Source organism: Equus quagga, chromosome 10 (genome assembly GCF_021613505.1).
Source record: "Equus quagga isolate Etosha38 chromosome 10, UCLA_HA_Equagga_1.0, whole genome shotgun sequence".
Classification (NCBI taxonomy): Eukaryota; Metazoa; Chordata; class Mammalia; order Perissodactyla; family Equidae; genus Equus; species Equus quagga.
The window spans coordinates 103,433,296-103,460,704 of NC_060276.1; the positions used below are offsets into that span (position 1 = coordinate 103,433,296).

General features: G+C 39.8%; 1 protein-coding gene across 3 annotated transcripts in view; it reads right to left on the reverse strand.

The window, feature by feature from the left end:
* POLA1 (DNA polymerase alpha 1, catalytic subunit) overlaps positions 1-27,409 on the reverse strand; it is a 287,461-nt gene that overhangs the window by 208,367 nt on the left and 51,685 nt on the right. For all 3 annotated transcript variants that reach the window (XM_046673990.1, XM_046673991.1, XM_046673989.1), the window contains exons 25-26: positions 24,977-25,126; positions 24,445-24,567 (exon numbers count right to left, since the gene is read on the reverse strand). In XM_046673990.1, coding sequence (XP_046529946.1) covers positions 24,445-24,567; positions 24,977-25,126 — 273 coding nt within the window. The remainder of the gene's footprint in view (positions 1-24,444; positions 24,568-24,976; positions 25,127-27,409) is intronic.

The following is a 27,409-nucleotide window of genomic DNA, read 5'->3' on the forward strand; positions in this document are numbered from 1 at the left end:
GCATTTGCATGCTCTAGATTCTGGCTAGTAAACCGATACTGTTCAAAAGGGGTAAAACTAATATGGCTATGAAAGAATATCCACTGTAAAATTCCACAGATGCTTTCTGTAAAACATATTAACCCACCTGGCACACAGAGCAGCAACCCTTTGGGCCACGCATTGCACAGCAGGGACCTGGGTTAGTGCCTCTGTAATGCAAGCTACAGACACACACTGGTACCAACAGCAAAACACCGTGATGCCATGAGTTCTTCACTTCAGCTGTCGATCACCAGACTGCAAAACTAACGGCAAACTAGAACATTAAAAAACACAGACTGAAAACTGTTTCAGGACCTTGACCCAATTTTTCCAAGGCGTTCTCTAATAATAGGTTTTATAAACAGAAGAAAGAAAAAAAATGCCACTTCATTTAAAATTTAAGCAGTCAAAGTTTGTGCATATTACCTAATACATTAAATAGCAGACATGGTGTGATTACATCTGTTTAAAATCTCACTAGTTATCTAACAAATGAACAGTTAAACCTCTTGCTTTCAAGATAATACCAAGTTGCATGAAAGAATCTCAAAGTACTTTATATACTACATGTCATTAACTCCCATAAATCCTTGACAAGTGTGGCAAAAAGCCAATGCTCCAAATATTACAAATGGGGAGAGCAGCACAAAACAATGACAAGACATGTCAGAAATCATCTGGCAAAGAACCCTAAGAAAGCAAGCAAGTGCTTGGGCTCCCAAGTCAGCATTCAAACTTTATTTGGAAGCTTTAAATAGCTTTTTAGCCTTTAAATAGCTTAAGGGCAAGGAATCAGAATTCATAATGACAGAAAAATCATCTCAGCCCAAGGTATATACGCCCACATAGAACGTATGACAGTGGGGGCTCAGTGACCCCTCCCAGGGGAGTAGAATATTGATGCTACACTTACAGGAGACACCAGGCAGGTACAGAAACCCAGAGCCCAGAACTTCTGAGCAAAAGATGAAGCCCACCCTCTACCCCTTATAGAGCTACAACAAGAGCACATCCAGCATGGACAAAACCTTCTGCTTGGTTTTTTAAACAGTTATGAGGCACACTTTGCAAGGAACGATTTTCCTTTGATTTTCTTTATGTTTATGACAAAGGAGCCCTCGTTTCAAACACTTGCCCCCTGGGCATTGCTGCTGAGGAGAGGGCAGCCTGGGACGCCAAGCAAGGCTGTAAGACCACATCAAGCTGAAGAATGGGCCACTGCCAGGCCGACATGCAACAGGTGAAAGAAGCTAAAGCAGGGAGGGCAGGGATGGGCACGGATTAGCAGCATCAACCCTTCCAAAGATGCACTCATAGGGCCTTACTGCATGTTTTACAATAATCCTACATATTCCACTCCGAATCACAGAACCGGCCTAGAGTTGGAAGGGACTTTAGAGGGCATCTAGTCTAACCTCTGATCCTCTTTTCTATTATATACTTGTAATGGTCTGGAAGCTTCTGTCTGGATTCTTCTACTACCTGAAAGGGCAACTCCACTGCTTAGTAGAGCTAATTAGTAGAAAGTCCCTTATTGCTAATTTCCATCAATTAACCACATCTTTTCTTTCTGGAACTGTAGAGGATAATCTCAACCTTTTCTTTACATGACAGTCTAATATCATGAAACATAAACGAACGACTTGTCCATTACATTTCATTTGCAGTATGGGCCCAGTCTACCTGCCTACAAAGTGTTTATGATGTTGATTCTATCATCCATTCATTCATTTAAGAAGTATGTTACCAGGGGCCGGCCCCGTGGCCGAGTGGTTAAGTGCGTGCACTCTGCTCCGGCAGCCCAGGGTTTTGCCAGTTTGGATCCTGGGCGCGGCCATGGCGTCGCTCGTCAGGCCATGCTGAGGCGGCGTCCCACATGCCACAACTAGAAGGACCCAGAACTAAAATATATACAACTGTGTACAGGGGGATTTGGGGAGAAAAAGCAAAGAAAAAAAAGATTGGCAACAGTTGTTAACTCAGGTGCCAATCTTTAAAAAAAAAAAAGTATGTTACCTGCCATTTAAGCGAGAAAAGGATTAACAACAACAATAGCAGCAGCTAACCTTTTAAGGGCCAGGAACTATTCTCAGTGCTTTATACTTAATTCATTTAATCTTCCAAACAAACATATTAAGTAAGTATTCTGTTGATTTCTGTTTTATAGGTGAAAGTGAGGCACAGAGAGGTTAGGTAACTTTGCGAAAGGCCACACAGCTGATTCCAGAAGGAATGCTTTCCATACTCTGGCTCCAGTGCTTAAAGAGCCCACAGTCTGGTAGAAAAGAACCAACAGCCAACCTTCTCAACTTTGTGACATGCCTGCAAATTTCCTAAATGTATGTTGTTTTCATCAAAATTTCTACAAGCGATGTTAGTCAGGACAGGGTCACTGAGCCTCACCACTAATAATAGAAGTGTCCCTACCAGTTGACAATAACCCACTAATAAAACCTCTCTAGGGTATAGTTGTTTGGCAAACTAGAGATCCCCCAATTCTGTTTGCATTCAGTTCACACTGGTTTGACTGGACCATAATGATAACATGAGAAATTTTGTCAGGTCCTGTGATAAAATCAAATCATATGATCTTCTTTAGTAGAAAAGGGGGTCAGCCCAGTGGTGTAGTGGTTAAGTTTGCACGCTCTACTTCGGCGGCCTGGGGTTCGCATCCTGGCGTGGACCTACACACTGCTCATCAAGTCATGCTGTGGCAGCATCCCACGTACAAAAATAGAGAAGACTGGCAACAGATGTTAGCTCAGGGCCAATCTTCCTCACCAAAAAAAACCCCAAAAACCCCACACCCACAACCTATCAAAGACAGAAAAATAAAATTGGGCTATCCTGTTTCTTCTGTTGGCTTTAGAAGTAATAGCTAATTGTGGCAACAACGTTGTAGTATGGTAGGCTCTCTAGTACATTGCTGGCAGGAGCATAAAAGACACATCCTCTACGGTAAGCAATTTGGAAATATGTTTTAAGATTTCACATCCTTTAGCCTAGAAACTCCACACTTGACAATTTATCCTAAGGAAATAATCAGAGATGTGGACCAAGATTCATGGAGATGTTTACCACAGCACTATTTATGATCGTAAACCACTAGAAACAACATGAATGTCCTAAAATAGGGACATGAATAAATAAATTATGTGACAACTACCTGCTGAAATCCTAATAGTAAAAATTCAGTTTCTATAAATATCTAATTACAGAGAAATGCTTATGATAGATTCAATATAAATAGCCAGATAGCTGTGAGAATGAACTATAATCTAAATTACGTTTTTTGTTTTTTTTTAAAGCTTGGCACCTGAGCTAACAACCGTTGCCAATCTTTTTTTTTTTTCTGCTTTGTCTCCCCAAACCCCCCGTACATAGGTGTATATCTTAGTTGTGGGTCCTTCTAGTTGTGGCATGTGGGATGCCGCCTCAACATGACCTGACGAGCAGTGCCATGTCCGCGCCCAGGATCCGAACCCTGGGCCGCTGCAGCGGAGCACGCGAACTTAACCACTCGGCCACCGGGCTGGCCTCTAAATTACATTTTTTAAAAATAGTATTCTTGTGAACATCATATGGGGAAAGATAGAAAAAATGCATAAAAAGGGATTGTCAGATTACAAGTAAATTTTATTTTTCTGTATTTCCTAAGTGTGCTACAGTGATGTTGTATTAATTTTATAATCAGAAAAAACAATAAAAACTGAGGATGAAGCATACGAAATTGCTGATATTCAACTCCTTCTGATTTTCAAAATTAGTGCTTTCATGCGGTTCAACCTAACATTAAGCCTAGAAGGAGAAACAAAATTAACAATACTACCTGTTCTTGGTGAACGAATACAGATCTTTGGTGATTGCCATAAAACGCTGAAAAACAACTGCTTAGTAATTTTTGCTAGAAGAGTACTGTGTAGCTCACTAGTCTGAAACTTTCTAGAGTTCACCTTTTAGAAAACAGAATCAACACTGTCTTCGGTCTTCTAGACTGAAACCCTCAAGAAAATCCTGACACGCTTATGTGTAATTTGCATCCCAAATTAGAAGAATTATGACTCAATGACCATATTATTTCTGCCTGAAAAAAGCACTGAAAGGTTCACCACCTTTTATTGTATGAGGTGCTAAAGAATCCCACCATCAGGTCAAGGGCAATGTCCAAGGCCTGCTTATACTGAGTTTACTAGAGAATTGAGAGTGTGCAAAACATTCTGACTCATCTTTGATTCTTAACATCCTCCTAAAGATGCTCATCTTATTATGACCAAAAAGACCTGAAGATCACTTTGTTCCAGGAAGGGGAGGTGGTCTCCAAGTCTGGCAGACTCCAGAACACCTGTTATCCAGATTCCTCAGAGATTACCAGTAGTCACTTCACAGTCACATTATTCCTCACTGAGCATGTATCAAGGGTGAGGCCCGGTGCTGGGAATCACAAGTACCTTCAGCATTCTGGGCTGAGATGTAATGCATCTGGCTGGGAGATGGAATTTACAAAAGAACACAACTTCTGAAATATTTTTTCACTTAGCTTGGGCTTTGATTCGCACTTAATTTATCTATAATACTTGTTATAGTTGTTGAGGGTTGAGGAGAAAGCTTTTTATCCAACAAAAACTAATCCCCTTCTCGCTCCTTCCGAAAAGATCACTATGAATTAATCACAGGAAGATTTCAAGTTCTGTTGCCTCATGGCAAAATATTTTTAGTGAGTGCCAGTTATGTGCTGAGCTAGAATTAGAAACCCCTCCTCCCTCCCTGGTCAGAGAAGGGAGAGAGGAGAGGTGCAGCTGAGGAGAGTTTAAAATTAAGAAAAGTTTAATGGCTATAGAAATGGAAGATTCTTCACTCACTAAAACCAAAAAATTTTGTAACCCTCATGACTATAGACCTCTAGCTAGAAAAGAAAGGTCCCCAAGGCTGTAACAACATCATACGGTTCCTCTTGGACTTCACCCCTACAAAAACAGCATCCCACATCTCTCTGGGCAAATCCTAGCAATGACCAAAGAATCAATGGAACTGACCGTAGGAATTATTCTATGGACATGGATATCATTCTCTAACCCCCAGGTAATGTCCATCATTCCTCCTTTCTTTAAACATATCTTATTCATATGGTATAGAATTAGTTTACAGGTCAATGTCTTTCCCTTCCCTCCACCCCACTCTCAACTCAGACTACAATCAGAGACCATGGTCTTACTCACCCTTGTATCCCCAGGACTCAATACTGCGCCTGGCACACAGTAGGTCACACAACTGAACTGAATTTGGCCCATTTACAATTTTAAGAAAGAACTCTCTACTGAAGTATAGTAACAAAAAGCTATTACAGCCTTTTCAGTGATTGTACCACCCAGTATTTTACTTACCAAGGATAAGAAGATAAACATTGTTGGTGTCTGTGTTTCCTGTATTTCAGAAGAGTGGCACAGATGTAAGAAGCCATATTCATTTTAGCCACTTACAAGTAAAGAGACCTTGGCAATTTATGTAATCCCTTCAAGACTTTTTCCTCATCTATAAAAAGGGACAATATCCCCCACCCGCAGGGTTGCGGGTGATTAAATGAAATAGAGTAAGTACTGTATGTGGATAGCAGGCATCCAGCCAGAGACATTTCCTAGCTTCCACTTCATCCAACCAGGCTGTCCTTATCAATCACCTGATTCCTATTTTATGTTTTCAGCTATTCCACAGGTCACACCAACACACTTCAGTCTGAATCTAATGTGGAGCTCTTTTATCTCCTTCACAACCCATTCCCTCCCCATTTCATCAAAGCCTTCCATAAACCACCAATGCCAGAAGCTTGCAACTTTGGCGTCTTGGGTTTGATAGGTCTTTCCTTCTGCCTTCCCATATTTAGGGCTTCCGGTGACCGCTCTGAAAAAGAAAACTCTGAGGCTAAACAGAAGATGGCAGCACTCCTGACTCCAGGAAGTAGATTCCTTAGGACCCAAGCTAAAGCAGGATTCAGGGAGTAAGAAAACATGTTGCCTTGGAAGGAAGATTTATACTTTCCATCACTTGAGCACTGTGCACCCCAGCTTCATTTTCAGGAAGACAACTACAGGCAGCAGAACAAAAACTCAGAAGCCCATTACCAAACCTGTAAATGGAAAGGCAACGTGAGACTGGACAGCACCAACGGCCAACTTCCACTAACCCAGCTAATGAAGCCCTGTGCCAGCACACATTTCACTTAAATCCCCCAAAGTAATTAGTTCCAAGGAAAGATGTCACCTGACACGATTAAGAACGAACAGGAGCAGAATAGCTAAGGGTCATTCTTACACAGAATGAAAAAAGAACAGCAGGAAAAAGCAGCCTCCCCATTTTGCCAAATCTACAATATAAAATTGAAAAACTGGAAACTCTCATTGTGTGGAACATAAAGAAAAATTAGAGTGACTAAAATAGGAGGCGGTATGTAGTATTAGCAATAGCGTGACTTGGTGGCTTCAGCAAATAAAATGACACACAAGAGGCCAAAGATAGGATGCAGGGAGAGACGACGTGTGCTAATTCTCCCTTTTCCTTGCAGGAAACAAATTACAACACAGGTTCACTTCATTACACTGCATGTAAAAGAAGAAAGCACTGTTTCCGGGCAACAAACACTTTAGGAGCTTAATATTCACTGTGCAGAATCCTAAAAAGTCACTGAATGTCTTGGAATTTCACCACACAAACTTGCGTCACCACACTCTTTTGTGTCAGACTGTTTCAATATCTTCAAGGCTTAGCATAATTGGAGCCTGTCTAAAAATAGGCTATTTTTTCCTTTGCAATCTGATTGGTAAATAAAAGTTACGGGAGTTTTTATCCCCTTCATTTGTTTTAAACAACCGCTAGCTTCTGCTCATCAAGCAAAGATTACTGAATACATTTTCTGGATCTATTTGTTTATTCTGCCATGGCACACACTCTACGCCCTTCACCATTGTAACGCGCTGAGCGCCATTAGGAATGCTCCACAACCACCCCAGTTTCAGCTGTGGTGGACTGCACCACCACCATTTATTCCACAACACACTTACGAGAGAAGCAAGCATTCCTCTTCATCCCTCTCCCTCCATCCCTGCATCATCACCGGACCCTCCTCCTTAAGAATTCTATCCTAGGGCCTCGTTAATTATGACCATTCAAATTCCCTTATGGCTGGTGTCAAAAGATTGAGGGAGTAAAAAGACAATCAATGCTCTTGGAAACTCCAGAAAGTGGCAGCAAATACTAACCAACCCAGAATGACACATGCTAACTGGCATACATCCGCTCAAACAAAAATGGCTCCAAGAACTGTGAAGACATAAACCTATTTTTTTCCATCTCATGATGCCTGTTGCATAGACAAACTCTCACAAAACATAGGCAACGCCCACTGGGGCGGTTAAGAAAGCTCAGACTGCCTGGATTTGAATTATGGGTCCGTTATTCACTAGCCCTGTGACCTTGGGCAAGTTACTGACACTCTCCTACTTCAGTTCTCTCATCTACAAAATGGAGATCAGAGCATGAAACCCCATGCTAACCTGCCCCACAATCAGGCAAATTCAGATCTAACTTGATTGAGGATTGGTTCCCATCCTCCACTCAGCCCCATTTACAGGAACGGGCTAAAGCTTTTAGCCAGGGGGTAGATGAGGAGCAGGCAGGATGTTAGGAAATAACTAGCTCCTGACATTTAGATTCTCTCAGTTCAATACATTTCTATACATCTAATAAATGAAAACATTTTCTCCTCCATGCCACCCCCCAACACACAAACTAGAAAACAAACTGAAAAACACTATTTTTCATTAACCTCACAATAACATGACTCCTACATTTTATACAACTGAAAAACCATTTTTTAAACTCTGCTTATATGTTGCAGTAGGGTTTTGATGTTAGTATAAGTACTTGGAACAGTGTCTGGCAAGCATTAAATGCTTAATATATCTTAGCTATTATTATTATCTCTAATTGAACTGTGTGTCTAATTATTTACCATTTACTTGCAGAGGGGAAAGACCAAATCCTAACTCTCTTCGGAAGTTCATAAGAACTGCTACCCAACCTAAGTCAAGGACCAGTCACATATGCCACAATGAACTGAGTAGGGGAGGGGAGAACCAATATAATCTAAAAAGAATAAATTAGGTAACTATAGCTGTATTTTTTTCCTTCTAATAGATGTCACCAAATATAATTTACAGTGATTCAATTTATCAGCAAATGGCTTGCACAGGCTCCTAGAAGATAAAATGAGATGCCCTGTACTGGAAAGGAGACCCAAAGTGTGATTACAGCAGCCACCTCTATTTTAGGACTAGCAGAGGGGTGCAGGCCAATCTGTTTGCTCCTACGAGTTTGTCTTCCCTCTCTACACGTGAATTCAGTCTGCGATGGTGAGGGAATTTAACAGTTTCAAAAAACAAACAGAAAGCACTGAACACATGCGCTGATTCAGGGACTCTAACAAAAATGAGTTTTAAAAATTAATTGATTTATGGGGCCAGCCCAGTGGCCAAGGGGTTAAGTTTGCACGCTCCGCTTCGGCAGCCCAGGGTTTCGGTGGTTCGGATCCTGGGCGCAGACATGGCACTGCTCATCAAACCATGCTGAGGCAGCATCCCACATGCCACACCTAGAAGGACCCACAACTAAAGTATACAACTAGGTACTGGGGAGATTTGGAGAGAAAAAGCAGGAAAAACAAAAAAGATTGGCAACAGCTGCTAGCTCAGGTGCCAATCTTAAAAAAAATCAACTGATTTACATAATCATGCTTTAAAGATCAAGAGTCCGATTCCCTCTCATCTCTTTATTTTTGGCCTATGTCTCCTATGCCTATCACAAGTCCTACTCCAAAAATAAACAAACATTGGATAGTAGTTCTTTATTTTCTAATATTTGAATAAAATGATTTTAGAAAATAAATACAAAATCCCCCTGCCCCTCCAAAATTCTATAGTAATAAACAATGCTACAGATGAGGAAAGAGACCACAGCTCCTTTAATAACCAAAACTAGTTTAAGTCATCTTTTACCTCCAAATTTTGAGATGAAAAAGGGTATAATCCAAAGCAAGTAATTTACAGCTTTATTTCTCTTCAGCTCCTTTCTATGCAGATTTACCTCATCACCTGCAGTCACTACCCACAGGATTTGGCAACTCATTTCATCATTCTTCACCTTTCTTCGAAAATTTGAAAACCAAAGTTCAAAAAGCAAAGAGATGAAGTATACAAGACAGAAGGAAAGCAGGTAGCTGAATTAATGCAACAAATATCAACCAAGTACCTACTGTGTGCAAGGTCCAAGCTACGCGCTGTGTGTCTAGGGGTGAGTAAAACAAACTCCCTACCCTAATACAGCTCAGAGTCTGATAAGGAAGATGACTATAAACACACAAATAAGTAAGTCAGTGAGTACAAAATGATGAATGCCAAAATGGGAACAAAACAGGGTGTGGAGCAAGAAAAGGTCTGAGAGAGAAAACTCCTGCATGTGTGTACAAAGAGACAAGTACAGGAACATCTATGTTTCATAACGGTGAAATGCCAACAACCTAAATGACCATCACTAGAGAAATGGAAAAATAAATTGAAGAATATTCACATGATGCAATACTATAGAGCAGTTCAAATGAAGATCAGAGCTACATCAGATCAACACAGACATAGTTCAAAAATACAATGCTGGGAGAAAAAAGCAAGCTGCAAATTCAAATATGATATATATTTACAAAAATTAAATGGGCACACTCACAGGTCAGAAAAGCATACAAAAGAGAAAGACACATAGCGCCTTCACAATTGTAGTTGCCTCTGGAGAGGGAAGGAGACCAGGGAAGGGCACATAGAGGACTATCTGGAAGGCTTGCTGTTATTTAAAGAAAATCTGAAGCAATTATGAAAAAATCTCAACATGTATTAGTTCTGGGAGATGGTTACATGGATATGTTATTTTATTCTATAAAAAATAATGGGAAAAAAGAAAACATATTTTTTTAATTTAAAAATGGGAGATGGAGGTGGATTGGATGGGCCTACTTAGGTAGAGGAGTCAGGCAAGGCCTCAGCAAGAAGTTGCCATAAAGCTGACACTTGAAGAGAGAGAAAATGCAACCCTGCACCAAGCCTGGGGAGGCACATTCCAGGCAGAGGGGCCCAGATGCGCCAGGGCCCCCTGGAGGGATAGAACTGCCTGGGCGTACAGAACTAAAAGAAAACAGTGGCCCATGGGGCTGCAGCAAATCAGGGGTAGCGAGGGCAGCAGGCTGGTAACACAAAAGGCAACTGGAGAGGGGAGGCGAATCACATAGGACCTTGGAGGACAGGGGGAACCGAGCTGGGAAGCCGCTCTAAATGATGTGACACAATCACAGTTTAAAAATATAGATTACCTGCTGTGTGGAGAATGGATTCGAGGGGGCAAGAGTAGAAGGGGAGACACCAAAGCAGGCTGTCATGGCGACCCTGACCAGTGACGACCGTGCTCTGAGCTAAGGAGGGGGTGGCAGTGGCAATGGAGAGAAACAGATGAATCTGCAGATTTTGAAGGAAAGGTTGGCAGGATTTACTAATAACTGGAGCTTAGGACTGGGGTAAGAAGTGATAAGAAAGACAACTATTTCTTACATATTATAAAAACACTTGGTGTTTGCCATTTTGTGCCCACTACTAGATGCCCCTGAAGGGCATGAAAAAACACTCTGGCCCCTGAATCTATTTAGTAAAACTAAACGAACAAACTCATCAAACTCCTAAGAGTAAATGAACGTGAATATAAGCTGAGGTCATTAAGTTAAAGAGTAAGGAAAGTCAGGTTAAATCAGTCAGGGAAAGTGAATTTTGAGGAAGACTGAAAGAGACAGCACAGAAATTAGTGGTGTAGGTGGACAAAGTACGAAAAGCAGAAGAAATGGCAAAGTAAAAACACAAATCAGAAAATAATTTGACAAACAGTATACTAATTGGCCTTATTAGAGTAGATTTTAAGCACTCAAGTGAGAGAAAAATGTAGAAAGGGTAAGAAAGGCTCTGAAGAGAGGGCAGACATGACAACATAAGGTATTTAGTTTTCAGCTAACATTTACTGAGTGCTTATTATGTATCAAATATTGTGTCACGGCATTAACACACATTATCTCATTTAATTCTCCCAACAACCCCGTTGGGTAGTTACCATTATTAAAAATGATGAGGCTGAGGCTGAGAGGTTGAGTAATCAGTCAGTGGATCACCAGCCCAGGGAGAAACAGAACCAGCCATGCTTACCTGGCACTCACCCGGGAAGCCAGTGGGCTGGAGGTGGTAGGTAGAATGGTAAGGGCAAGGAGTGCAAAGCCCCCAGGCCTAGGCCTCGATTCCAGGTCTGCCATTTAGTCGAGGTGTTTTACAAGCTATTTTTCCATGCCTGAAATCCTTCATCTATAAACTGGGGAGAATTACACTATCTACCTACAGCAATTCCGCTCGCCACCATCCCTACACTCAAAGAGCACCAGCTGAAGTCAATGATCATATCCATGTCACAAAATTCAACAGAAATTTCTCGAAACTATTGTCAGTGCCTCTTTCTGACAGTCGCCCACCACCTCCCTGAAACACTCTTCAGTGGCTTCCACAAGACCACGCGTTCCCACTTTTCTCCTTCTCTAGTGGCTCTTCTACAGCCAACTTTTAAAGTCCATCTTCCTCCACCAGGCCATTCAATGCGAGGGATCCTTCAGACTAGGCCCTACACCCACTGCTCTTTCCACTCTCCCCACTCTCCTAAAGTAATCTCATCCAAGCCCATGGCTTAATTTACCTCAATACACCAATGACTTGCAAATTTATGGTGCCACCTCAAAACTAAGATGTCCAAGATCAAACTGTTCATCTTTCCCTCCCCCAGCCCCAAATCTGGTCATCTTCCAGTGCTCTTCAACTCAGTGAGAGGGACCCCATCCATCTATCTGAACTAGTCACACAGAAGTTGTCCTTGATACTTTCCCCATCCTAAGCCCTACATCCAAGCTATCACAAGGCTTGGTTGGTTTTTTTCTCTTACATCTCTCATGTCTATATCCTTCTCCCTCCCCTGACTGCCATCACACCAGGCAAGCCACCACCATCACTTGCCTGGAATACTTTAATAAGAGCCTACCAATTTGTTCCCCTCATCCACTCTGACCCCTCCAACTCACTCAGCCAGAGTGATCTTCTCAAAATGCAAATGGGAACCAATCCTTCCACCCCCCACACAGAACCCATTAATGTCTGCCCCTCGTTCAGCACGGCCTGCAAGGCCTGCGTAGTATGACTCCTGCCACCTCTCCAGGCTCACCCTCCATCACTCTTCCCTTCCTTTCTACACTCCAGCTATAGCAGCCTTCCCTCAGTTCCTTGACCACATAACACTTCCACCCACCACAGGACCCCTGCACGTTATCCCTCACCCTGGAATGCTTATCCCTGCAAACCTTTAGCTAGTTAACTCCAGCACACACTTTTCAGATCTTAGCTCAAGTGTCATAGGCTCAGGAAACTGATTCCTCAGTCTAGGTGCTCTGATTCTTCAGAGGGCCTTTGTTACCAGCACTCATAAATTCCCATTCCTTTTCTTAGCACTTACTTTCTTTTGGAATGACATGATTATTCATTTGAGTATTTGCTTAGTGGCTTTCAATTATCAGACTGAAAACTCCATGAGGGCAAGGTCCTTGAACACTTAAATTTACCAGTTTCCCCAACACACCAACACCATGCCCGACACCTGGTAGGGGCTCGGCACCTTACACAAATCCTTCCTCTGGGTTGTTATGTGAAACAATAGTATACAGGCTTTCCTACGTTAAGGTGCTTCATAACGGGAGCCTAACAGTAATCACTGTCATCCAGCACCCTCTGGCAAGTGAAAACAGAGGCTCAGAATGACTGACTTGCTCAAAGCCATACAAAGCAAACAAGCGAGTGGGTGAGTGTGGCACCCTTGGTTTCCAGTCCAGGCTTTCTCCAGCACATACTCACACTTTTCTGCTTGTTTTTTATGCCAACAAAAGATCCTTTCTCTTGTTTACTAGTAAGTAATCACAAGTTTGACCTCCTGAGCTGTAGCTCTAGTTTTACTGGAATCGTTACCGAACGCATTCGTCTCAAGCCTGCAGGTCACAAGCAATGTCATTTGTCTCCATTTCCCTCCATGGTACACACTCAGCAAATATTACTTAAAGAATTTCTGGCTATGAGGCAAGAATCAGTAATTGAATTAAATATATGCACTCACTCTAGGCCAATCTTCTGAAAACAAGTTATTTTTTCTGTCCCGTCAGAACACCATTAAAGAAATACCCGGATTCTCCCTGTGATTCAATTATCAGCTGTCCATCGCATCATGCCATGCAGTCCAACTTAAATAGAACATACACCCTACCCTCTTGGCCAGAGCACAGAAATATTGCATGTGGCCTTAAGAACAATGCACATTATTAATAGCCCATGAGCTTATTCCTTTCCCCAAGTGCCCCCTCCTCAACCCTCCCCCTCCCCGCCTGTGGAAGGCACACCACCACCCTGCACAGGGCTGAAAATACAATCTGTGGTTAAGTCAGCAGGGGCGAAAAGCCCCTGAAACAAATATAGCCAAATGTCTGACACTCCAAATTATGACAGAAACCTAATATCTTTCCTCCACTCCCATCTCCACTCAACTCTTAGCCCCAAGGCAAAAAATCTCATCACTAGCCTCGAAATGGCAATTCTTTTGTTAAATATAAAACAACAAAGCCAATAAAAATAGCTCATAGCAAACTAAACCCAAACCTGTAAAGAAGATTTAGTAATTCCAAATACCACACATATACCATTTCTAGAAATCACTCAGGCTTTGTTGTTCTTTTAAAAATGCAAGTAGAGCTTCACCTCAGTTACATTTTACTTCATTTTGCTTTTTAAAAGAGGGAGGGAATTTTCAAAGAAAAATTTTAAATTGTGAGACTCTCATACATTCAAGTTTAAAAGGGACACAAACCAGTTCAACCACAAAAATTAGTAATAAAAAGGAAACAAGGACAGCTGTACAACCCGACACTGGCACTACATTTCAAAGTAGGTACAAGATCTCTAAAACGATGACTACAGGGCTCAGGAATCCCTGGCTTAAAATCAAACAGCTTCTTAACACATACACACATACATAAAGCCCTTCTTCTGCCCGCCTTCCAAAACTCCCACAACTTACCAAACTCAGCCCACTGTAATTTAACACAGTATTTATGATATGGCAAATTGACACAGGCTCACGCTGCCTACTGAAATGATGAAACACAAACAGAAGGCACTAATTCTATTAGTCTTCCCTCGGTTAACGAGTCCTGAGCCATAATAAACCCAACCAGCTTGTTCTGTTTTTAAATTTGAGATGGATGTGTCTTTAAAGAGCCTGACTGAACTGTTGTGAAGAGTATGCTCAAGCTACCAGACTGTGCAGGCTGCCGAAAGCAGGTTCTTCCAATTAGTGATAAACGTATCCAGCACAGCTAAAGGAAGCAGACAGTGCGGTGATGGCTTGTACACCATCAGATTCAAACACTGGGGCAGCTGATCCATTTGGGGGATGGGAAACCTGCAAGGCTTCCAAGCGCAACCAGATCACCCATAAATCTATTACCTGGGCAGATGAGGAAAGGAGAAACCAAAGAAAAGGTCAATATTTTGGTTTTCTAGTGATCTTTTCTCTTCAATTCATGTATATCTGCAATTTGTGAAAAGAGGGGAAAAAAAGATGTGGGAGAAAAAAAGTAAAGATATATGATATTTTCTCCTTTCCTTAAGAGTAGTATTATCCAGGAAATTACCTATGCAGACTGACTGCAGAACCAGACAATTAAACCTTATGCCAATTTCTATGCCACTGGTGAATAGTGGCTAATAACTTCACACTTTTCTTTTTGTCTCTTAACAAGGAGGAAATGGCACTTTCAAAATCATTACTGCTCTGTCATCTTGATTCATTGCCAAAGCAAGGAGCTTTAGAACACCTGTCAAATAACAGGCAGCTTGTGAAAAAGAAACATATACCCAAACAGGTTTACATAAAATGTTCACATATGTAGAAAGAGGGATGAGTTGGGTTAACAGAAAGTCATTCTGGTGAGGGTTGGGAAGAAAGGAAGAAATTTCCAGGACTCAGTTTATGTTATTCAAGTCAGAGTAATGAAACTTAATCTGTCTCACCAGAGATAAGCAGCACTGACACAGGGTCACTCTGATAGTATTTATCTCTTCATCCTTAGCCACATTCCCAGAGGTTTCAGTAATTAAACGCAAAATATTCAGGCAAAAATGCCATCCCAGCCTTCTCAAATGAGAGTGCCTAGTAAAAGTGTACAAAGTATCCTTTTTCTTGTTCTGAGTATCCAGGCCATTCTTACAAACTCAAAATAGGCTTACATAGCAAGATGCTCATTTAAAAAATACACCTCCTCCACATCCACCCATCCGTTACTGTGCAAACTACTAGGCCAGCATGACCCCAGAGTTACGGCAAACAAGCATATCCACTCTGCGAGGCACAGGGCTAGGTGCTGGGTGGAACAAACGTGATCCCTGACAAACTGAACGGAAACGGCGATCGGAGGATATAGAAACAATCCGAGGCTGCAGGCTTTTCTTTTGTTTTTTGTTAAAGAGAAAAATTTTAAGTATTCATACTAGTTTATGCAGACCCATTCTGATTCTAGTAGTACAACATCCAATGTGTGGGTTAAAAAAAGGAATTAATTTAGATTGAGAATAAGGAAATTCCACCTTACTTAACGAAAAAAAACCCTGGCACTTTTAAGATTAGTACTAAGGAGATTCTTAAAGATGGGGAGGGCCAGCCCACAGCCCCAGGACCACCCGTCATTGCCGCTCATGCCTGGTGATACCACGTGTGTGTAGGAGGGGTACGGGGTACTCTTTCTTGACAAAGACTTGTATTATCTGGGCAAATGAGCCCTTCCCTGGATTCCCGAAAGCTCAGGTAAGACAAAGATGAGGTAACCACCCAAAACTTCAGTAAATGCAAATGGATGGACAAGAAAGCACGCAAATATTTCCTTGTTGAAGCTCTCTTCTCTGATGCTCGCAGACACCCGCCTGTTGCACAAGCAGAACTTGACCTCGTCTCTCTCTTCCCAGCTACCTCTAACATCAATTGCCTTATGTCCTCCTAAGCGTATACCTTTCCATACCCAAAACCCAAAAGAGCACACAGAGGTGGATGTTCAGGCATCTTGGAGATGCTAGTTTCCGACTTTTAAGAAAAAAGGATAAGGTCATTCTGAATTTATTTTTAAAAGTCTCAAGTTTTGGCATTTTAAAAGAAATGTTGTGTCAGAGTTTTCAAGTATATAGAGATATACTTGATTGGAAATAGGTGTTTCTATAGAATTCAAAGGTATATGAAAAGAACCTAGGCTCTAATACAACTATTAATTTGTACTGTTAAGAATTTCAATGGGGCCAGCCCCGTAGCCAAGTGGTTAAGTTCACATGCTCCGCTTTGGTGGCCTGGGGTTCACCGGTTCGGATCCTGGGCGCAGACCTATGCACCGCTCATCAAGCCATGCCGTGGCAGCATCCCACATAGAAGAACTAGAATGACCTACAACTAGGACATACTGGGGCCTTGGAGAGAAAAAAAAAAAGAATTTCAACTCATTCCATCTGAATTACCACAAATTCTGAATTAGTAGATGTGAATTAACAAAGCTGAACAGCATGTGTTATCAGTTTTGAATAACTGCAAAGAATTTAGAACCCAAACATCTCTGAAATACAATAAAAAGTTTCTCTGGCTTAGAATTTTATAATGTAAAAACTTCAAAAGTGGTAATCTGTGATCACTGAAAAAGGATACTGCTCTTTTTTTTAAACATAAAACATATTCTGCAAAAATATAGTAAACCTTCATTTTACCCTTAAAAGAAATTCTCTTCTTATAGTAAAAAAAAAAAAATCAAAATGTTAGTAGGTCAGCTGAAGTTAAAAGTAGTCTTAATGGTGGCTATTAAAATTCTGAAGACAGAATTAGAACTCTTCCCTCCTACCACCCACACAGTTTCCATGGGTCTGGTCTGGCAAGAAAATTCTTCACACTGCCATGTTTTAGGCGACAAAAGCATACATTTTTAAGGCTAAAGTTTCCCCTCAACCTACAGAAGAAGAGAGTTGAAATGAAATGTAAGAACCAGCAGTTCTTTACCATTTTTGCATCACAGTCCCCTTTTAGAATCTCTTAAATGCTATTTGCCCTCTCCCCCAAAAAAGTACATATATGTACAGACACACAAAATGTTGCATACAACTTCAGCGGATTCTCTTTGCTCTACTTGAGTTGAGAGAAGTTCTCAAATAATCTAAAAACAAGTAAAACTTCAAAATCTGTATTTTTTAGATGTCCAAAAGATTGTTTTCCTTCCTTCTTACTACTTTCAGTGTAATTTCCTCTACTTTCACCTCCTATGACTGAGACTGTTAGAAACAAAAGTGACTTTTCTATTACACATGACTCTTTTAGACCAGAGGTCCACAAACTTTCTCTGTAAAGGGCCAGAAAGTACACATTTTAGGCTTTGCAGGTCAGTCTCTGTAGCAACTAATCAACTCTGCCTTTGTAGCAGAGCACAAATGCAGCCATAGACAAACAGGTGTGGCTGTGTCCCAACAAAATTTTATTTACAAAAAAAAGTCTGTGGATGGGAGTTAGCCTGCAGGTCATAGTTTTTTGACCTCTGGAATAGAGGAACAGGTTCAACAACTCCACAAGGAAGCAAAGAGATAAATACAATTAGATCCCTAACTTATACCATCCCTAAAAATAATTTCCAAAAGGATTAAAGACCTAAAAACCACATACTGTACAAAAAAATCTATTTGGCATTAAAATAAAAAACTTCTGCACAAAGACCACAAATAAAGGATAAGCCACAGACTAAAAGATATCTGCAACACAAATGACCAAACAAGGATTAGCCTTTGAATACCTAAGAAGAAATACTAAGAGACATACAACCCAACGAAAGAGGACACACATGTGTATACAGGCAATTCACACAAGAAAACTGAAGAGTTAAAACAAATGAAAAGATGCTCAACTTAACTAATTCTTAGGAAATGCAAATAAAAATCACAATGAGATACCATTTCACACTTATGGGACTGGCAAAAAACTAAAAATTCTGATAATAAGTGCTGACAAGGATGTGGAACACTAAGAATTATGCAACAGGTATGTTTACAAGTATATAGCAAGTTTAAAACCCCTCAACAGAAAAATAAACAACAAATTCAGAAGCAAAATTTTATGTCAGAATCATTTCCAATTCTCTTTAGATTAACCTCTGGTACTATCTATGACTGTGAGGGTCATGTTTTGTAGCCCTATGGCCACCAATATGAATTCAGCTATTTGAAAGAATTAGCTGGCTGTGATAAATTAAATGATTGCATTTATCAATAAAGTATCATATACTGCTTGTGCAATGTGCAAATTCCACTCCTAGTAATACACTAAAGAAACTCTTACACATGTGGCACTGTCTACTGTAGCACTGTTTGTAATAGCAAAAAACTAAAACAAGTAAAAACTTGGAAACCTAAAAACCTGGACACTGTGAGAATAAAAAACATGCTATGCTATATTTATTCACTGAAATATTATAAATAGGTAACATGAGTAAATCAAATCTAAAAATGTATCTACATGGATATACTTAAAAAGTGGTATACAGAGTAGGGTTTTTCCCTTACATTTTTGGCAAACAGCAAAAAATTATGTAGCATAACACATAAATGGTAACAACTTTTAATGCACCACATGTATAGGTCCACATGTTTGTTGTAAAAGCAAAAAACCATGGACAAAAAGGACAAAACTAACCCTGAGAGGGCAGTTACCTCGAGGAAGAAGAGAAAGAAATGAGAGAGGGTGGGGAAGGGTTTTTAGTTGTCTCTATCATAGCTTACTGCATTTAGTTTTTTTTTTTAAAAAACTAGACTTTTAAATCAAAACTACACTAAGATATCACCTTACATCTGTTAGAATGGCTAAAATAACCAAAACAAAAAGTAACAAATGCTGGAGAGGTTGTGGAGAAAGGGGAACCCTCATACACTGCTGGTGGGAATGCAGACTGGTGTAGCCACTATGGAAAACAGCATGGAGATTTCTCAAAAAGTTAAAAACAGAAATACCATATGACCCAGTCATCCCACTACTGGGTATCTATCCAAAGAACTTGAAATCAGAAAATCCAAAAGAACCATGCACCCCTATGTTCACTGCAGTATTATTTATAATACCCAAGACGTGGAAGCAACAACCTAAGTGCCCATCAACTGATGAGTGGATAAAGAAGATATGGTGTGTGTGTATACACACACACAATGGAATACTACTCAGCCATAAAAAGGATAAAATCATCCCATTCACAACAACTTGGATGGACACGGAGGGTATTATGTTAAGTGAAATAAGCCAGATAGAGAAAGACAATCTCTGTATGACTCCACTCATACGTGGAAATTAAACACGTAGACAAAGAGAACAGATTAGTGGTTACCAGGGGAAAGAAGGGGTGAGGGGTGGGCACAAAGGGTGAAGTGGTGCACCTACAACACGATGACACAACAATAATGTACAACTGAAATTTCACAAGGTTGTAAACTATCATAATCTCAATAAAAAGTTAAAAAAAAATTTTTAAATACTAAGCTTTTTAAGAAAAAAGACTGGAAAAGTGAAATTTTTGCTTATTTCCAGATAACGATGAAAGTCTCCCATAGCACTTAATTATAAGATTTTCCATAGTCATTCATTCTCTTTTGCCACTGACACTAACAAAAGCTATAGCCCTCCATCCAGGGGCCATTCCAAAGGGCTCTCTACAGGTGTTAGCCAATCGCCAAGAGACTCCCAGGAAGGCTTGCCCAGACTGCATTGTTTGCATGCAATGATTTAGATACATGTTCTAAATGCACAAATTTCAGCTCCGAACACAACTGAAAGCTAGGGAGTCTACAATTGGTTGGCAAGTAGGCTGGCAAAGACTCATTTTAGCCTTCTGGGTGAGAAACTGAAAACACCTGGGCTCCACACCCAACCGTTAGAGCTATGTTCACTTCAAAATGCAATCAGAAATCCAGACCAAAAATCGTTTCTCAAGGCACAGAAATGAAAGAGTATAGAAATAAAACAATACTAATGCCAATAAGTACTAATTATTTCACAAAGACAAATATTACTATTACACTAAGGATTATGCAATGAGTATGCTTATAAGTATAGAATAAGTTTAAAATCCCTCCAAAAAACCCCAACAAATCCAAAGAGGCAAAATTATAGATTGAAATCCTTTCAATTCTCTTTAGATGAGCCTGATAATTGTAACTGAGGGAGTCATGTATTATAGTCCCATGGCCAGAAGTGTGAATTCAGCTATTTGATAGCAAAATTAGCTTGCTATGATACATTAAATGATTGTTCTTATCAATAAAACTTAGGATTCAAAAACCATCATTATTTTAAACACTAAATACATTAGACTATTACAATCCTTTGGTCCAGTGTTAGCCTTTCTTTAACAATTTCAAAATCTTAAAAAGTCGAAAATTTGGACAGATATGTGTTACTAAATGGCCTTCATCATTGTTCACAGAATAAAACCCTTAATTGATTAATGATCTCAGGGTGTCTATCGCCATCTAGTGAACAATCACTTCAATTACCACACCAGTGACTTGACAACCAAGTCCGTTTTCTTGGTGGTTTAAAATATATGTCCACTTAGTGCTATCAACTTGCCTAGTATCTTTTTTATGTCTCTCTACATACATTGAGAACAGACACAAATACAGATGCTATTTATATAGATTCACCTTTCAGTGTCTGTAAACTCAGTTTCCATATTACTTCTCTGGAAACACTGACTTCATTATTTTTAAATAACTTGCACGCTATGAGGTCCCTCATACAATTCCTTAACCATTAACTAATTCTCTACCACCGAGCAATTAAAAATCATAGACGAGTTTAAGTGTGAAAGATCACACCTGGGAAAAGACAATATTGATGTCCATTTGACACAACTATTAGCACTTTTATTATAAACCTGTTTTTAAAAGTACAAATTAGTAATTACTCTGAGTACTCTAGCAGCCATAATACATTTGATTACAGAAATTATTAGGTCACCAGAGCCAAACCTGCATGATTCCAACAAAACTAAGCACACACAAAATAGACTTAAAAATAAAAAGGGAGGGGGACTTAAGGCCTCCCCAGACTGTGTATTAATCCATATTCAAACGCAAAATTTTACAATCTTTTCACATGACATGCTACCAGGTTTCTGTCTCACTAATTTCCACTTGAACCTTAATCTAATTTATCCTACAAGGACTTTAAAAGCAAACAACTTGTAGGGTCTTCAGGCTACGATATTATTTTGTCCCTTCTATTACAAAAAAGACCAGTTTGATAAGTCACAAAGGTATTCCAAAATCTCAGCAAACTGATTCTCATTTTACACTTCACTCCTCCTACCTCTTTAATAACCAAGAGCTGCTTGAAATCACAAAGACCTAAAAGCATATATGGAAAATGCTAGTGAACCCAAAGACATATTATCACATAGAATATTTCCATCCGCCAGTGTTAATAATTATCACCAACCCTTTAACAATCATTTTTATTTTAAGAAATAATTTCTGTAAGTGGCTTTGAATCTTCTAGAATAAGATTTCCAGGGAGCAACTGTGTAATTATTATTTCTCATTAACCTCACATTACTTTAAAGGCCCACTTTCCACAGTTGCCGTATTTATTATTTGTGGGAAGGAGCAAAGGGGAAAGTAGAAACCAAGAATTTAAATCACATATGATTGTTTCTAGGTTTGTCTGAAATTCTTTGTTTTTCAGTGGATAGAGCAGGGGTTTTTTTAATAGTTTATTAAGATTTGCTACTGTTATATTTTATACAGCAGAAAAATAAAAATTGAGTTGAAACTCCCTATTAAAAATCCAGCTAACCGAAAATATTGCCCTTAAAGTACAATGGATTAGAGGAGTGGGGGAGATCATTGGACAAATTTTGGGCTTATCATTATCAACAGTGCCCTTTTAAGCTTGTGGATTTCTGAGCCAATGCAGAAAATGTAACAACAGGGATTTCCCAACAGCAAGAGGCACTCTCCAAGGGAGTAAATTGTCAACTATTGCCTCTCGTGAGAAACTTAAGAGTAACCTTGATCCAATCTCAATAGTCAACCCATGTATTATCACCCAGTTGGAGCATAGTGAGTGCATTTCCTAATACAAAAATAAGATGGTATTCTATCAGAAGCCACTGGATACATATACAGAAATAAAATTTAAATAATTTTAAAGTAAACTTAGCCTAAGAAACTGAAAACATCCTTCCCTTACTTCAACTAGCCCCTAAAACACCTATATCTTCTTATGTAACAAAGGCCTGAGTCTTGAGATGAGTATTGAGAAAGACATTCTTTCAGGAAGAAGGGGTAGAATATAAAGCAGAAGCACAGTCATGAAAGATACTCTGAGATGGGGCAGACAACCCCTATGTCGTAAAAGCCTTACAATCAGGAAGACATGGATTCCAACTCAAAATAGTCACTTGGTATATATCACCTCTTTGAGTTTAGTTCCCCATCTGCAAAATGGGAACGATACTATCTATATCAATGGATTCTTGTGAGGTTTTAATGAAATAACGCCTCTGAAAGCTCTCACACGTCACTGGCGTCCAATGCATGATTTGCCCCTCCTCACTGCATCCTAAGCCAAGACAGGGCTGCCAACAGAAGAGCAGCTCTGAACATCCTGTTTCATGCCAGCTACATCAGTGCTGTCTACTACATTAGCCACTAGCCACATGTGGCTAAAGTTAAATTTATTTTAACTATTATTAAATAAAACCCAAAATTTAGTTCTTCAGCTAGTTGGCATGAGCCAGATAGCAAGTGCTCAGCAGCCACTCATAGCTAGCGGCTACTATATTGGATATTGCAGATGGAGAACATTTTTATCATCTCAAAGTTCTATTGGACAGCACCGGTCTAGACTCTGAAGCAGCGATCAGTAATTTTTTTCTCTGTGAAAAGGGCCAGAGGGTAAATATTTTAGGTATGTGGGCCATGAAAGTCTCGGTCTTAACTATTCAACTCTGCTGTTGTAACGCAAAAGCAGCCATAGATGATACATAATCAAATGAGCACGGCTGTGACCCAATAAAATTTTACTTACAAAAATAGATGGTAGGCTGGATTTGGCCCATGGATCATAGTTTGCCAACCCCTGCTCTAGAGTATTCTGAGTCAAGACCCCCAATATGAGCATTCTGCCCATAACCACCAACTACCTCCTTAAGACTGAGTAATCTTAAATCCATGGACAGGGATCAATAGTTCACTGGAGTCAAATGGAATTAATATCTAGCGTAACTATTCTTTTACAAATTAAGAAAAACTCACGCACATGGTGCTAAGGCAGATGAAGCTTATGTTTACAAAGTGACAGCACCTCAAATCTGTGTGGTATCTGGGCCACCTTTCTAAAGCCAATAACTTTCAATACGTAATTCCAGTCCTGATATATTCCTGGAATTGTGGACTTCTACATCCAACTACCTACTTAACATGCCTAGAGATCTATTACAAATCTCAGAGGTAACACAGCCAAGATAGAACTCTTAATTGCTCTCTCCCACATTTCTCCATCTTAGTAAATGGCTCTACTAGCTAACCAGCTATAAGAGAAAAATGGAGGCATCCTCCTTGATTTCTTCCTTTCCCTCACACTCCAACCTAATATATCAGCAAAAAAACTAACTCCCTTATGACACGGAGGTCTCATTCATTTTCCTCCTAAAGAAGCCTTTCCTGACCAATCTAAACAAGCCATCTTAACATTCTCTAGCCCACCACCCTCTTAATTATCTGTACAATATTTACTTCTATCATATTCTCTTAGTTATTTCTTGTATTTGTTTATTCACTCACTTATAGTCTGTTTTCCCAAACTACCCTCTCCCTGCCCCAAGTCCCCACCACATGCCCCTTCATACCCCCTGCCCTAAGTAGAATGTGAGCCTCGTGATGCAAGGCCCTTTTATGTCTTGTTCATCACTCTATCCCCAGTACCTAGAACAATGCCTGCCACATAAGAGGTGCTCAATAAATATACACACACACACACCCTTTATGGATGAATGAGTGGATCCTTATTTAAAAGCCTATCTGTCTCAAATCTATCCTGAGAAAGGAGTATTTGAAGCTGTATAACTAGGTAACAAACTCGACTCTCCCACACTATAACATGTATATTTAAAAATACTCTCATTTTCAGAGATGTGAATGTTACGCCATTTACCTCCCTTCCTTTGTATGTCACCAAAGCAGCCAGTGGTTTGGCATAAAATCTGCTGTAGGAAAATCCCAGGCAGCCGTACATACTGTTTGCTGTGAGCTTCAAAGCCTTCTGTCGGATGTCATACTGCGGGCCACACAAGGACGAAAGACAAACAACAATATTGGTAGATGCTTAAACATTACATTAGATGTCTCTGTAGATCACCAATGAGAAGGAAAAACCCTCAATACCCCTGAAAAAACTTTTAACACGCTCAACCTGTCCTCATAGATCCATGATTCCCTGACCTCCCAGAAGCAAGTAAACAGACTCCAACGCTCCCAGAAGTCAGAAGGATCTTGCTTAGATACAGCTTGGCAGATAGAGGTACCTTACATTCTGAGGCATTCTAGTATTTTTGAACAGATTCCTACCCAGAAACTTAAAATAAGCACACACATTTGCTAACAGCATCATGCTTAAATCACTCCTAAATAATCAAATTCTAAAAGCTGAGGATGTCACTCAGATGTCTCTTAGTGAAAACATATACCTGAAGAACAAGGTCTGGATTTAAATCTTGCTGTTTCATTAGCTGTTTGACTTGTTTTCTCCGCTCCACCAGTTTCCGGATCTCTCTGGGCAAAATGCCCATTTCTAAGCTTGGATCTGGCAGCTCAGGGATCTGTTCTTGTTCTCCATCCTGATGAACACACAACAGAAATTTCAGACAAATCAAACTTTTGTGAAATACATTTCTAAAATAATATTTTGTGGGAGCTTTACCTAATGATCACATCTTGAAAAGCTACTTTCTTATATAAGTAAAGGTCAACAATGCATGGGTGGTAGAAAAAGAGCTGAGAATGTTGCAGAACAAGTCAATACTGCCCTCTCTTCTCCCAATTCTATCAGCCCTTCATTCTCAGTATCTCCCACTCCTCTAGTTATTGACAAATGTACATATCATTTAAAGGGATGAATTTTTACACATGCTCCTCTCTTCTCTTCAACAAGATTAGGGAGCAACATGTTTGGGGAAATTGTTTTTAAAATAAAAACACTAAGAGAGACCTCTAGGATTAAAAAAAAAAAGCAGCTAAACCACTGTTTTAGGTTTGTGTACTACAAAACAAAATGGGACAGAATTTTTAAAGCTATACAGAATCATAGAAATTATTATAAATATTTTAGACTAAAAATAAAAGTATAAATACTAAATCAGTAAATTTGTTTTAGGAATTTGGGGCACATATTTAAATAGGCCATAACATTTCTAAAAATTAATACATATATATTCCCTAGCATTTATGTGGTACCTTTTATCTATAAATTGCTTTGCAATCGGTAGAATAATAGCAACATTTTAGAAAAGCAACCAGCAGTCTTCTTGTATTAAAATTTACAGCAGGAAAAAGCAAGGAAAGCATTAGACCATTTCTCTCAAGCCTCCATTAATTCTATTCACAGGCTGCAAAGAAAAGTTAGGTGCATTTGCCCTTTCAAAGGTTCAGAATTAAAAATAAACCTCTTGGCTTAAAGTATGTCAAGTCAATGCCATTTGACAACCCTGCCTTTACAAAGTTATCTGATTTTATAAAGATCACTATCTTCAAATGAACGATCTTACAATAGTAACAGGGACCTATTGTTTTTCAATATAGCAGATGATGACAGCAAACCTATTAAAGAGATCTTGGTACACATTCCAATTTATTTACAGCAACTATGGAGGTCAGATAAAAAGTAAACAGAAAGGATTTGGGATCAGGAAATTTACAATCCATGCCCAGTTCTACCACCACTAGCTGTGTGGCACTAGCTGTTCTGAAGACCAAATGAGGTACTGTACAGGAAAATGATATAGAACCTATAAATTGCTACATGTATATTTCTTAGATGACTTCTAAGGTCCCTTTCGACTCTGAAACGCTTGTATGATATATCCAGGATCCAAACTGGAAAGCTCAGATAAACAAAATCATGGCAGCGGAGGGGTGCTGGATAATAATTATCACAATGCTGACACAGTAGCAGGACAGAGCCCAAAGAATATTATTAATTGAATGCAGTCACTACCTTTTGGGGATGTCTACCCAATATAGTTAGCCCTCCGTATCCACAGGGTCCACATCCATGAATTCAGTCAACTGTGGAGCCTGTACTATGTTTCAGATCTGCAGTTGGTTGAATCCGCAGATGTGAAACCCACGGATACAGAAGGGCCAAGTAAGGGACTTAAGCACCCGCAGGTTTCAGTATCTGAGGAGGGTCCTGGAACCAATCCAAGCATATACTGAGGGACAACTGTACCTTCTCTGTAAAATTATCCTCTAGTCCCACAAAAAGGCCCATCCTTTGCAGCCATATTTGTACTCTGTGAACCCACTCCTGTGTTCACAGTTGATGGGACCAGGCATGATCACCAATCAAGGCAAGACTATAAGATTCTCTCTTCTGGGAATATGGAATTGGAACAGAAAAACAGCTCCCAAGTATGTGGTTGGAAGTAAAAGGCATGTAAATACAGGAGCTAGAGGGCAAACAGACATCTTCTGCCATGTGTACAACGAAGCAGAGAAAAAACAATATACAGAGATAATACGTTAATTTACATCTTTTTCTGCTGGAGAACCAAATGTAATCAAATTCCCCACTGACAGTCAACTGTATAAGCTTTACATATGAAGAACCACACATTAAGTTATTAAGCCCTACATAAAACTGTTGACTGAATGATCAGTGGTTGGATTAAAATTCATGTGAGATAACTCAAAAATTCTTTTTAAAAGCCTAAGTGAGTAGAATCATTAAGAAATGCTTTCATGGCCAAAATATAGGACTGAAAATAGCAAGTGCTGGAGATGATGGCAAACAACTCACATACATGGCTGGTGGGAGTGTAAAATGGTACAACTACTTAAGGCAACAACTTGACAGTTTCTTATCAAGTTACATATACACTTCCCATGCAAACCAGCAAATT